A 14,113-nucleotide genomic window follows, 5' to 3' on the forward strand; every position below is an offset into this window, starting at 1 on the left:
AGAGATGTGGGCTGGTGAATTAATTACTCTGGCGTACAATGTAAAGACTGGTGCACCTTAAATCCATAAGAATCTAGACAGGTCCGAGTATGGACAAGACCTCAAACTTCAATGCCAATGCAGCGTAACACCTCAGACCACAGGACGGGCCTACCTCTGATCTCGCAGTAGTCCAAGCTGACTTTCCTCAGGTAGGCGGTGATGGCAAGGTCGAAGGTCCTCATCTTGCCCTCGGCCCCCAGCTGGGACACGGCCAGCGCCAGGAAAGTGTTCTCCTGGTTTGCCTGCCTCGTCAGCTCCATCAGAACCTGGAGGAGCAGCAGTTCAGCTGGACACCTCAGAGTCTTACGCCTTCCAGTCAAGTAATACTTCAAGTCTAATCATCAATAGATGCTTCTGAACAGATAGAGAACTGAAACAACTTTCTGACTATTCCAATATTCTTCAGCATTTCTATACGTACCAAAGCACAGACAGAGACTAGCTAACAGGAAAAAAAAAAAAGATTTACCGCAGGAGAGTTCAGAGAATCCAAACCTAAATGTTTACCACTTCCAGGATATCAACGTTTACCTATTTGGGCTCTGACGTCTAGGTTAAAGCAAAGTATCTCAGATAAGAAAGCTGGCATATGGGTACAAGGTTATATTTGGACCTCTTTCAACATCCATGTTATACTAACATCTTACGTTCATCTTATGGGGACATAACAATGCTTTTGTCAGTGAAATCTGAAACCAACATGCCTCTTTGACTTCAAACTTAAACTGGACTTCGGTCAGTTCCTCCATCGGGGTCTTCAGTACATCTTCTCCCTGAGACCTCTCGCTCACATCTTCATCCGAATCTGCAAGAGGGCCCAAAGGTGACTATTACCAAGTATCAGGTAACAATTACTCTCATTTAACCACAGCTGCAAACAGCTACAGGACTTTCCCCAACAATGTGACTTCCAGCACAAACCGGTTTGGCCTAAGCCTCCTATCCAAATTTGAACCAGGTCCAACCCTGTTCAGCTGCTGCCGTCATGCAGGATATTTCTGCTTCACATACTGTACAGCACAATGTAATATTTTATGCAAAACAGGGAAACGGGGAAGGGAGTGCACACACAGCTGCACCACATCCTGAACAGCCATGAGGCATATCAATGTTCTCATTTTCTTCAGTTAGTAGCCTTTTTTCCCCAGCAATTTCATTGTTATGTCAGTCAAGTCACCAGGCCCCGCACTGTTTAATGATACCATGGGTGCCCTTTTTATTCACTCTGCTTGAATGAAGAATAATCACACAGTGCTTGAGACATAGTAACACCTATGCAATTACATCCTATCAAGTATTCTGGATAATGATCCCAATTTTGGTTGCTCATATAAGCCTTTTACATGCACCGGCACATAAGGAGGTCAATAGCGTTGCTGTATATATATACCCCAAGGCATACTGTATTAACTCAGAGTTTCTCAATTTTGCAATCTCTGTTTTTTCCTCCATCTTCTTTTTACACTTATTTTTGAACAGTGAATAATCAAGAACATCAATACGTTTCCTGTTCCTTTCTTTTGAAAGACATCACTGTTACAGTGTCTTCTCCTACCAAGACAATATGTAACTATATCCAACAGGGGTAGCTGTTGCACCATTAAGGCAGAATTACAGGCCTCTGTGCTCCTAATATAACACACACATGCACATTGGCACGGAACACAACTACATTATATGTACATAAGTACAGAAATGATGTACAATGTTCATATATTATTATTAAATATCCATATCCATTGTATATATATCATCTTAAAGTTAATTCATGTGAAAAATGAAATCACAAACCTGTTTCTATGATGTCTAGGAGTGCTGAAGGCCCTAAGCTAAGCACTCGAGGTCTGGCTTGAGTTAAAGGCACAGCACGCACCTGAAAAGGAAGGGGTTAGCAGTCGTCATTTAGCAGAATCCAATGCCATCAATCCAATCCATCAAAGTGCCTGAACTGCAGAGAACTTATAGTATAGAGTTCCCCAGAATGGTGAAATATATGAAATGTAATGCTAATGCAAAAACTCCAGGGAAGAACAGCAGCGCTGTCCAGAGCTGGCAGCTTCACAATCCCACACTGTCATTCATGATACATTCTGTGGACAACCTGTTCATCACCTTTCAAAACACATCTCACAAAGTTTTATTCCAAGGGATTTCTTTATGCATGTATTGAATTAATCAGCCACTTCCGAGTGCAAAAGTGTGCAAAATTCAGCAGAGATGAAAGAGTCTTTCAGAAGCAGCGGCACAACACAGAGACCCGTAAAATGAAGCATCGCCGGATATTAAGTACAGCATGTCCCCATATTACGCTTTCAGGATGTTCCCACCAATCCACACTCGCATCCGTTTAGTCACAGCCTTCGCTGCTCTAATCAATTTAACATTCACCATGCATATTCATCAAGCCATGACAGTGCTAATGCAAGCAATATTAATGCGAGTACAGTAAAACCACACGATGATGCCAGAAATGGGGTCCAAAAAATAAAACTGCGTAAAATGTATTAAATAATATATATATAATTAGTTGGTTTTCCAGTAACAGTCTGAAACAAAAGTGAAGTTTTCTCTCTTTATCACCCACGTTGTAAGGCCTAACTGAAAATACACATAGGCTAGATGAATTGAGCTTACTTTCTTCATTCCAATTTCATTAAGAAGCAAATGAAGCATATCACTGATGTTTAACTTTATACACACACTCACATAGTATAAACAGAAGTTGAATGTGCAGGAAATGTGATTATTACAAAAACGGCGCAGAATCGAGAGCCCAGCGATGATCAAGTTATATCCACATTATCCATTATTTGCGCGGGGCACATTATTACAGGGTTTTACTGTATTAACTCATTCTTGTATTAAATGGTCATTGAAAGGTACATTTGTGTTTTTAGAGAACAGCTCTATGTGCCATAGAAAGTATATGCAGTGAGCTGACCTTTGCAGTGGGGGTACTGGGGGGTGAGGATGTCTGAGGAAGTGGGATACTGTTGACCAGGTCAAAAACCCCTTGGATCTTCTGGTCCGATATCTTCACATGCATCAACGGCAGCTCTCCGGACACTTTGAACCTGTGCGACAATCAGCTAGCCGTTTGAAAGAAGCTCCTTCAAGTGTGTACAGATCAGTTCAGTATGCCTGAAGCTAGACAATAGCTACATTCACATGCTGTAGACAGTGGTCTGAATTACCCAGGTCAGCCATTTGAAAGCAGCTCCCTCAACATCAGGATTTGACCATTGTTCGAATGTAACTGAGGCATTACTTAATGCTGTAGTCGCTTGGATACAGTATATACTGTAAGCAGGGGTTTTAAAAAAATCCAGGCCAATACCTAGAACTGATATAGTATAGTGCTTACATTATGTGTTCTCCCTCAGGATTTTCAAGCTTGGATTGGATTGTTGTTTACTGGAATCTGAGGTTTATAAGTTACAACTCTTGCCTGTCATCTAAAATTCTGACTCATGCTTCATCATGTAGATACTGGTGCATTTAATATTTCGTTTTTTAAACTGGAGAAGGGCAGACCTGGGCATCCTGGCATCTTTCTCCACCATACATTTGGCCAGCTGGACCTTGAAGTCCATAGGCCGGAGGATATGCTGTTTGGAGAAGCCCTGCAGTCGAGCGCTTTTCCACTCGTCCCCTGAGAACACAGCGTGGACAGATACACAGCTAAATAACAAATACAAATAGCCTTTCATACCAATACGACAAAATCAAGATCACATTTTAAAGTGTAAAGATATGTAAATTGCTCTTCTATCAATCTGCTTAAAGATGTAAGAGTTCACATGCTAATTAAAGAGTGTGTTCACATGCTAATTATTTGTCAGTTAAGCAAACCACACATTTTGCTGGGTTTTCCAGATACCAGCAAAATGGAGCGAGGGAACAATTTGGCAAAAGGGATGAAAATTTGATTTTAATTTTTAGCTGAAAGATTGGGAGAAGAGTCCTCTGCGATCACAAGCTGCAGATAGAAGAGAAGATTGCTATGTGGACAAACCCAAACAAGATTGGGCAGAACCTGAACCCACCTGATTTGCTGTACAGCACTTGGACACTTCGAAGCTCAAGGGAATATCTCTCATAAGCTCTGTCCATTATCTCCTCTAAAGAGGAGAAGCTGGCAGATACCTGCTGGTGGCCTCCCTGGTCCACACTGTTCAGCTGCAGAACACAGTTTTAAGGATAATCTCCATATTTTAACACTACAGCAGCTATACAAATGCATATGCACACATACATGCACATACAGCACATTTACACTCACCTGTAAACTACCAAAGTCTAATATCATCAGATCTGATTTCTTATTATAGAAGCCTGTCTTTGGCACCAGCAGGTATGATGGTTTCAGATCAATCCTGAGATCCAGAATTTTCCGTGTTTCGATTATATGTGAAAGACCTAGTGATGGCAAACAAAACAATGCTCAGAATGGCCATGGACAAACACTGCTTTTCTGAGAAAACATAACTCTTAATTGGAAATATATAAATATGAATATGTTCTGAGGTATTTTTCATGCTACACATGCACAAGCACATTTGAAATGTCTATTTGGTAATAATCTACACATTTAGTAAAATATAAGTCAACAAATAAATAGTGTACCAGAAGCAGTCTTCTCTTTAATCTCCTCCAACTTCATGAGAGTGGCAGATGTCAGCACTTCTAAATCCACCCCTTTTCCTGTCCTGAAGAACTCAGCCATGCTGTTTACTGTCAGCTAATGAATACAAATATTTGAAACCAGTTACATTGGGTGGCTTCAAAATATAAAACTACAGCTGGTAATGTTAACTAAAGAATATGAAAAAGGCAAACATTTGTCCAAGGATATTAATTTGCAACTACTGTACTAATGATTCAGAGGAAAGGAGTAAATTAGTCTAGACCTCTTCGAGGGGACATCTGAAGCAAATTCCTGATAGATTACAAATCTAATTTGTTAAGTGTTTCATATGTTCCCCACGAGTCAATGTTAGGCCCTCTACTGTTTGATTGCAAACTTAAGTACCACCAAATTCCTAGGAACCCCAAAACAGAATGACAGGAGGTAAGGTGGTAGTTCTGCACTCACAGCATCATAGATTATCTCAACAGGCTGGGACTGGACCCTCAGCAGCTGGTCAGCACTGCTTCCGTCTGGGTTTATCTCAAACAGGATGCTGAGAAGGGAGGAGCTGGAGTCCCCAACTGAGGCAATGAGGGAGGGAACTTCCCCTTGCTGCTTCAGACCTGTCACATACCAGTGCTCCAGCTTGGCCTCCACTCTGGAAGGTCATAGAGAGAAACAGGTGTGAGAGGCTGAGACATGCCCATGTTTGTATGTGTGTGCGCCTGTGAGCGCCTATGCGTGTGAGTGTGGGGGGTCGGGTCAAGGTCTGTAAGTGCGGGAGTAAACATCCAGAAGAATAATAAATTAATTTTGTGTCTGAATCCAACCCTCATCTTTCAACCCACTTCCATACGTGTTTACCAAACGGGACCAAGTATTGAAAGACCAGACAGTAGCATTACACAAATTACAAGTTAATTTAGAAGTTATAGACATGGACTGTACAAATGTGTATCGTGTTTTCCCAGATTTGGAGCTGCCCTATGCCACTTAAGACAAAGTGAATGAGTACAGCACAGAAGACAATTATGAGGCCTACTTGATGGCTTGTGCTCCGGGCCGCTGGGATATTCTGGTACTCAAGTCGATCATTTGGACTTTGAGGATCTCAGGAACATCATGCTTTTCTCGTACAGTGATGGACGTTCTGAACAGCTTGAAGGTCACAATCACAGCCACATACTAAAACACAAGAATATGGGATTATTGCCCCCACTCACACACAGCAAGAGGACAGCAATCGGACCAATCACATACATGCTTGGGCACGGCCAGGTTATGTGAGCTGCCACTGTAGCCTATGGCAGTGTAGAGCTGGGTCTTCTGCTCAGCAGTCATCAATTCATCTATGCCTGAAAGAAAGGTGATTAAGCAAATTAACAGCCATTAACAATCAATAACACTTTCCAGTGTTAAGGCCATGAATAGAGGATCAGTTTAGTAATGGAAATATTGAAGAGAGACAATAACTGGTTTCATGCACAGTAGATACACGTAGCTATGTGTGTGTACTCATGTATGTATGAAATGTGCATGTGTGTGCATATGTGAATGTGTGTGTGTGTGTGTGTGTGTGTGTGTGTGTGTGTGTGTGCGCGCACGCATGTGCGAGCGCATGCGTGTGTTTACGTGTGTATGAGACTGGGTGGTGTGCATCTTGCGCTCTTGGTGCTGGGTGAGGTAGAATTAGGCTGACTCACTGTCAGACTCTTTGGAGTCCTCCTGCTCTTCCTTCTTGCCATCTTTCTTTCCGAAGAGGCTGCTGAAGAAGCCACCGCCCCTCTGCTTCTGCCCCGCGGCCTTCTTCGCCAGCTTCTGCCCCGATCGGATCACCTGGCAGAAAGGACATGAAAATATCACATGCAGCAATTATCACTACAACCACCCATACTCATTATACAATAATATGGCCTGTAGCGTAGTGGTTAAGGTACATGACTGGGACCCACAAGGTCGGAGGTTCAATCCCCGGAGTAGCCACAATAAGATGCGCACAGCCGTTGGGCCCTTGAGCAAGGGCCAAAAAATAAGGCAGTCTTCAACTAAAGATCTCATTTCCACCATAAATAGCATTTTATTGTTCATACAAAATATCCAAAGTACCTGGCTTTAATAGGTCGGTATTTAGTCAGTATACAAAACAAGCTTTAATACAATGTTGTGCATTGAGCCAATTGTAGTGACACCTAAGGGACTGTGCTCGGAATGTACAGTATGCACACATTTATGAATACACACACACACACACCTACACACACACACACACACACACACACACACACACACACCTACACACACAATAAGCAAAAAGAAGAACATATGGTGTGGAAAGTCATACACACCTCCATTTGCGCTTGCTGACGGGCTAAGGTAATGTTAAAGACATCAAGGACTTTTTCCAGATCCTGTAGACAATAAACAGAGTTTATTTACTTTGTTACTTCTAGTGCACGCCAATACTGAGCTGAAAAATATATTATAACCACTTAAAACTTAATAACCAACCCCCACCCCCCACCCCCAAAAACAACATTGAAATGAAAATGAATACATTTTACATACACTACATAATAAAGCAAATCCCAGTAATACACATTGAAGAACATGACAATGATACTGATGATGTCACCTGAATTTTCTTTTCAGTTTCTTCCTTCATCTTTCCCTGTGTAAGCTTGTCTTTGAATGCCTGTTTGTAGGCCTTCAGGGTCCGTCTGTGCTCACGGATGTGCGACCATGACCACATCTGGTTGAATCTCCTGATATGAACCTCAAAGATGCTGTTAAAGGCATACTTCCACCTGCAAGAGCAACCGCCCAAAAATCAGGACATCAGCCTGGGCAGATTCTGGGCAGACGTGCGTGTTTGAAATAGGACTGTAACATTTACATTCCAATCATATTAGAATAGGGAGGTAAAGCTGAAATCCCGCCGAATGGTATACAATATCAGTGCTATACTAGCGGAATTCATCATAGACCACAACAACATACATATAAGCAAACAAAGCATTACATTGTTCTACAAACACAAGATTACAACACATCTGCAAATTATTTCTATGCAGCTTTTTGTTGCTTTAAAAAAATATTTGTAGTTATGAGCGTATGGTCAGATTTGTGTACCAAATACAACGTAGAAACTATTGCTCCCAATTCATCCACATTACCTACCTATACACTCACCGAGAACTTTATGAGGAACATTTTTACTTTATTACACCTACTTATTCATGCCGTTTTCTAATCAGCCAATTGTGTGGCAGCAGTGCAATGCATACAATCATGTAGATATGGGTCAGGAGCTTCAGTTAATGTTCAGTTTTTTCCACTTCAATAATCAAGGGAAAAAATGTGACTTAGACCATGGAAGGATTGTTGGTGGCAGAAAGGGAGGTTTGAGTATCTCAGAAACTGCTGATCTCCTGGGATTTTTACGCACACTAGTCTCTAGAGCAAAGAGTGGTGCAGAAAACAAAAACAAAAAATCCACTGAGCAGCAGTTCTGCAGACAGAAACGTCTTGTTAGCGAGTGACGTCAGAGGACAATGGCCAGACTGGTCAAAGCTGACAGGAAGGTTACAGTAACGGAAATAACCGGTGGTATGCAGAAGAGTATCTCTGAATACCCCAACGCATTATAACTAAGGCTATAGGCTACAGCAACAGAAGTCTAAAAAATAAGTCCAATAAATATGTAATAAAGTGCTCGGTGAGTGTATGTACATTAATTCACCATGTTTGAACATGAAAGAGAACATTTGAAATATATATATTTTTTAAACCCTGTGGTTTTCATTCCTTCTGTCACAAACTCAATTGAGTGTTTCACATGTCAGAAATAGGATTGGGTAGATAATTTATTTGGCAAAATAATATATTTGACTTTAGTTGATTAACCAAGAAAAAAAACCTGTAGTTTATACACGCACTTATCCGCATTCCGCTTATAAATGACTCATGTTTAAAACGCCATCTCCATCGATTTGGCATATTACATTCAGATAAAACTGATCTACCCTCATTTATCACAAGCTAGCTAACTATTATTACTAATCGTTTTATTCTTGTGTAAAAAGCAAGTCTCTCCAATAACAGCACTATAAGGATGGCATGTTGACACTCAAGGCTGGAGAGGTAGCTTTGGAGAGCTGGCTAGAACAATATTACATGCATGGACACCATTAAGTTAATGCTTATGGTTTGTACATTTTGATGTTCTGTTAATATATCTTGTTAAATTGGGAACCCATGCTTGTTAATGGTGTTTTTGGAAATATATTCTGGCCCTCTAATGGACAAATTAGCACTAGCACAACACCAGATACGTATGATATCAAAAATGAAGTGGTCATTTTTGACATTATAATTATTGTAAAAATATTAACAAAGGTTTGAACATATTCAAACTAATGGATTGAAAGTGTACTTACTCAAAGTGCAATTTTTGGTCAAAGTGACAATTCTAGTTTGCAATAATAGCCTAATCAAGGCCATATATCTGAAACATGCATGAGTGAAAATCCGTGTTTAGGAACCAATAAGAACCAAAATGAAAATTTTTTTATCGGTTACCAGGTCCTTGGAATTTTAGATCAGGTTCTAATTTGGAACCGGTTCTCGGCTCGGCTTCTGTAGTTCTTGCAATGAACTCATATACAAAAAGGTTACAGTGTTAAATAGCATTACCCAGTGTTCTTGGACTCACCAATGTTTCGCATTAGTGTGTACAGCTACATCTGGCCTGTATTTCCTGTATGGACCATTTTTAACCATACAATCTATTGATTCAAGAAGGTCAATCATAGTAAGGTACTGTAAAATACAAAAACAGGACATTAGATAAACACATCTAGGGCATGTGATGTCAAAGCAACCACAGAAATGTTAGAAATTTCCGAGCATAGGATATGGAATCACGTAACTGCTGAGTAAATCCAACCCCTCTGCCAACTTTATCATCAATTCTTTTTTGCATGAGAGACCTGGCAAACTGTGTACTCGAGCCGCAGAAAGATACACACAGCGAAAAACACCCAAAAGTCAAACATGTACACAAGACAAGAAATCCCCTTAAAACATGTACAGTACATAATAAAGTGGGCAGATGCTTTGTCAATAATTACATTACATTGAATGATGGTTACAACCTCCAAATCGAGCGTGACCTTTCCCCGAATACCAAAGCAATTTAATAGATTTGTTTACATTAAGCAGGTTTGTTTGTGGTACTTATTAAATTTGGGAATATTTCAGGGGGTTGTCTTAAAATGCTGAGCTACAGTAGTTCACTGATAGTACCTGGGGTTTGGTCATCTCAAAGGCAATGTTCTGCACTTCCAGGTAAAGGTCGGCTTTTGGTGATTTGAATTCAACCTCAGTATTCGGGTTAATGCACATTTTCGCAGAGGCAAAGATTGGCTTGAAAACTGCGTAAGAAGAAAAGAGGGAAATTACAATTAATTCCACACTTAGCTAAAATGCAAGTCTGCTTTTTTTTATCAGAAATTGTGTCTCAATAATTTCCTATATTACCTATATAATTCAATTGGAACAAACTTTGCAAAAGGCAAGTTATTTTGTATTACAGAGAAAGGTTAAAAAATAGCTTTTTTTAAACTGAAAGTGGTCCATTATGTTAACACAAGACAATACACCTAAGTTCAAATTTGAGCACAATATACCTGTCAAATAAAATTGTCTTCTATATATTTTCCCTCATTTTATATTATTGGCACAGCAGCTATGGGAGATAAGACAGGCCGTTTGAATGCAGCAGAACAGATAGGAACGCTCGTATTAGTGTAGGTGGCTCCAGATAAAAGCCCCTTGCAGATAAAAGAGAGGATTTCCATGGTTTTCCTCCTCGCTTTTCTCAGTTGCCATGGAGAGCAAAAGGAACCCTTCTGAAAAAAAGAGGGGGAAGACAACCTCCCTGTTCTTATGCTAATTTCAATCAGCGTTTTGGGCTCTGCTTACGTACTATATTGATATTCTTTCAGCTCCTGGTCTTTAGTGCTAATCCCTCCTTTCAGTTTGCCCTGCAAAACATTAAGACAAGGGGCAGAGAGAGAAAAAATTAAAAGCACTTGTTTGGTCAAGGACATGCACAGTAATACAGCAAGACAAAATACAAAAACAAAAGAGGAATTGTATTATTCCTTTTATACATGTATAGGCACAGTCATGGATACAAACTATTTTTTTTTGGCCATTTAGTGTCCAATCCTAAAGTAGCAAATTCGTTACAAAAAACCTGGAATCAAACTAAAAACAAAAAATGATTAATACAAGAGCCTGTGTTCTCATTTTTTGTGAAGAGAAAGAATGACTTCCTTATTACTTAATTCTGCAAAACATTCTTAAACCAGGATTTTGGGATAATAATGATAATTTAGTAATGACACCAAATGAATGTACAAAATCAACCCCATGCGGCATTTACACAAACTAAGGTATTAACCCTTGTGCATAAAATGCTGTGCTGAATATGGGGACCAGCTATGCAAATACATTACATACGTGACTAATGCACTGAAACAGATTTATCTCCCACTACACAAATGATGAAACCCCCCAACCATTGACTGTGCACATACTGGCCACGTCAGGAACCTCTGTCTGAGCTCGGCTGAATGGCTATTAAGAAAACATTACGCATCCTCCTGGATGGCAATTAGCCTGTCCATCTGCACAAAAGAGTCTTCATAAATCTCTCAAAATGACGTAGGCTGGGGCACCAACTGCAAATAATACTGATTCCAGAGTCACTTGATATTAATGGCCACTGCCTGGACTCACTGCTACTGCACAAAGACTCCAGACGAGCAGGTGGCCTTTAAAAAACCAAACCACTTGAAGGATGGGGGATCCATTTCTTTCACCCTGTTCAGTTGGAGCCAAGCTAGCACAAGGATGAACCGAAGGTATCTAAACCACAAGGGCATCACTGATTTTCCTCTGGAGCCAAAGCATGGTGACCCAGCACACTGTGTGCGCTTGACTGCCATTAACTACCAAACGAAACTGTAGCACATGATGTCACTCTGAATGCTTCAGCATCGTTCACCATGCCTCAACGAATGTGTTTATCATTACAATTTGTAGCGATGACGCCAGATAGGCGATATTTAAAGTACAGGCAAGTATGTACGTGTACAGTATTCCATGTAGCCCTATGACTCAACCGACAAAGAATCGACCAAGTACTGCAGCCGGCTTCAGATAGCAATAGCGTGCTAAACAAACATACGTAGCCATGACATCAGCGATAATGGAAGTGAACCCGGAACCTGAACTGATGAAGCTATATTAATTCCGGCTCAACTGTGGTTCCAGCTGGACAGTGAAAAAGGAGAAAAATATTGATTGCGACCCAGTCTGGTCCCCGCTCTATGATTTAAAATGGTGTACTGCATTAGGCAACCAGGTTCTCTGGGCCCAGAGGGGGCAACCAGGTTCTCTGGGCCCTTCTCGTGTAAAATTTACATTACAGAGGCGATGAGCACGCGGTATGGGCACGTTCCCCATGTGCTGAGTGAGAGAGAGCAGCTCCGGTGGTGTCTTATTTCATTTCTGTCACTTGCCATCTGCAGCATATAGCTGGTGTTCAGCATATAACTGATCACATGACTCAGCCAATTCTGAAAAGATTTTCCTCTGGCCAGAGACACCACCTCCAGTACAGCAGGCAGAATTGTTTTAAAATGATGCTGGAAATCCACCAATAATTCACTAATGTCAAGCAAGCCAGAAAGGTGACCCATGTGTGTAATCATATTTTATCTGAAGACATTCAAATGGAGCAGCTGCTTAAAACACTGGCACATAGAAAGCACTGATGTTCTGGGCATCAAAGAGAGCTATTTACTATACTCTTACCAATAATGCTCACTGTGCAACAATAATAATATTGCCATTTATTATACCCTTTCATTGTGGAATGACAGGTTCTGAAGCAAATAAACACAATCATTACGTTACATTAATTGCATTTGGGAGAGTTGTCAGTTGAGGTAACTGCACAAACAACACTAAGCCACTTCCTGAAACATCAGAAGACCTATGAAATTTCCTGAGCCCACACAATGGCACTTTAATGGCACATCAATGTACTTATACAAATACATTATTAAATTGGGTATCCGCCTAGCTTCTGTGTGCAGTAAGTAGGCATAACTCGCCCACAACTACATTAAAAGCAGTGTGAGTATACCGAGGAGATGGGATGCCCTTGCTGCACTCATTCAGAGACAGAATGTCAATGAAGAATGAGCTTCCACAAGCAGATGTCCCAGTGCTATTAGTGCTAAGGCAAACACAAGACTAACCTTTGCAGTCTTCCACTTTCTTTTCCACTAAATCCCCACATATAATGCACCCAACATACAGAACACTGCATGAATACACCCGTATATCAATTCAAACTCAAACAAAGTCCCTGGTCAAAGGGATTACAGTTCAAGGGAAAATGCTAAATGAAACATGATGTGCCAAACCCCATCCAGCCGAATACAATGTCACTTGGATTATGCTAGCACATCCTCGTTCTGAAGTCTGCCTAAGCTGTGGAAGACAAAACTCTAAGTCTCACAAAACAAAGTAATCAGAGTGGTCTTAGGTCTTGGTCCTCAAGGGAAGGAATGACTTCACGAAGCTAAATTGGCGCCCTGTTGAGACCAGAGCGACTCAGCTAAATTTCTGTGTGGTAGAAAAAATTGTAAAAGGCTTATACCCTGATTACCTTAGACTACTTCCCATAGGTCAGAGAGGCTCACAACACTGTTACAACACTGTGTGGCAAACCTGATTCTGGTAAGGTTTAGTTCACATGGGTAAAAGTTAATTTAAGTACTCTGTCATTAAATCAATTATAAGCCCAGTTAAATTTAAGGTAGAACTTAAACACTAGCCTTTTGACCATGTACCCTGGTAAAGACAGTTGTGTAGGGTGAATGTAAGTAGCTGATGTTTGGGATTCCATTTTAGAGTTAGTAGCCTAAATGGAGAAAAATTTTAATGAAAATAAGCCTTTTTTGTGTTATCATTGATGTTGTTTTTATTGTGCAGGTACATTGGGGATGTAACTGAGTATTTGCCCATTTGATAGTGAATTGTTGGAAAAAAAAAAAACTAAACTAAACTAAACCCTTAACTAACAGGAAGGTGTTTTGAGGTAGATCAAGTGAAACCCTCTGATACAAACTGAATACTTAAAAAAAGCCACACCAGACCTGAGGAAACACTGTGTACATTCCATTTTATGTACAGAACAGTCACATGGGCTCCATACAGTGCATGTGTTGACGGAGGCGGCTACGCAGCCAGGTGCGCCAGCAGCAGCTACGTGCAGGCTGGGCATGTCCACCACGGCTCCCAGGCCTGGCACACAAATCCTTTCAGGTTGGCCAGTTTTAATCTTTTTTACTCATCTGCTGT

The 14,113-nt window shown here is 40.7% G+C and overlaps 1 protein-coding gene across 2 annotated transcripts in view; it reads right to left on the reverse strand.

The window, feature by feature from the left end:
• vps13c (vacuolar protein sorting 13 homolog C) overlaps positions 1 to 14,113 on the reverse strand; it is a 78,858-nt gene that overhangs the window by 40,928 nt on the left and 23,817 nt on the right. For both annotated transcript variants that reach the window (XM_061247098.1, XM_061247097.1), the window contains 17 exons: positions 10,659 to 10,716; positions 9,977 to 10,104; positions 9,384 to 9,490; positions 7,305 to 7,476; positions 7,018 to 7,080; positions 6,376 to 6,508; positions 5,933 to 6,027; positions 5,715 to 5,857; positions 5,138 to 5,330; positions 4,669 to 4,783; positions 4,325 to 4,461; positions 4,089 to 4,221; positions 3,577 to 3,694; positions 2,984 to 3,116; positions 1,834 to 1,915; positions 747 to 847; positions 155 to 308 (listed from right to left, as the gene is read on the reverse strand). In XM_061247098.1, coding sequence (XP_061103082.1) covers positions 155 to 308; positions 747 to 847; positions 1,834 to 1,915; positions 2,984 to 3,116; positions 3,577 to 3,694; positions 4,089 to 4,221; positions 4,325 to 4,461; positions 4,669 to 4,783; positions 5,138 to 5,330; positions 5,715 to 5,857; positions 5,933 to 6,027; positions 6,376 to 6,508; positions 7,018 to 7,080; positions 7,305 to 7,476; positions 9,384 to 9,490; positions 9,977 to 10,104; positions 10,659 to 10,716 — 2,065 coding nt within the window. The remainder of the gene's footprint in view (positions 1 to 154; positions 309 to 746; positions 848 to 1,833; positions 1,916 to 2,983; positions 3,117 to 3,576; positions 3,695 to 4,088; positions 4,222 to 4,324; positions 4,462 to 4,668; positions 4,784 to 5,137; positions 5,331 to 5,714; positions 5,858 to 5,932; positions 6,028 to 6,375; positions 6,509 to 7,017; positions 7,081 to 7,304; positions 7,477 to 9,383; positions 9,491 to 9,976; positions 10,105 to 10,658; positions 10,717 to 14,113) is intronic.

This window comes from Conger conger, chromosome 6, assembly GCF_963514075.1.
Source record: "Conger conger chromosome 6, fConCon1.1, whole genome shotgun sequence".
In the NCBI taxonomy this organism is placed as follows: domain Eukaryota; kingdom Metazoa; phylum Chordata; class Actinopteri; order Anguilliformes; family Congridae; genus Conger; species Conger conger.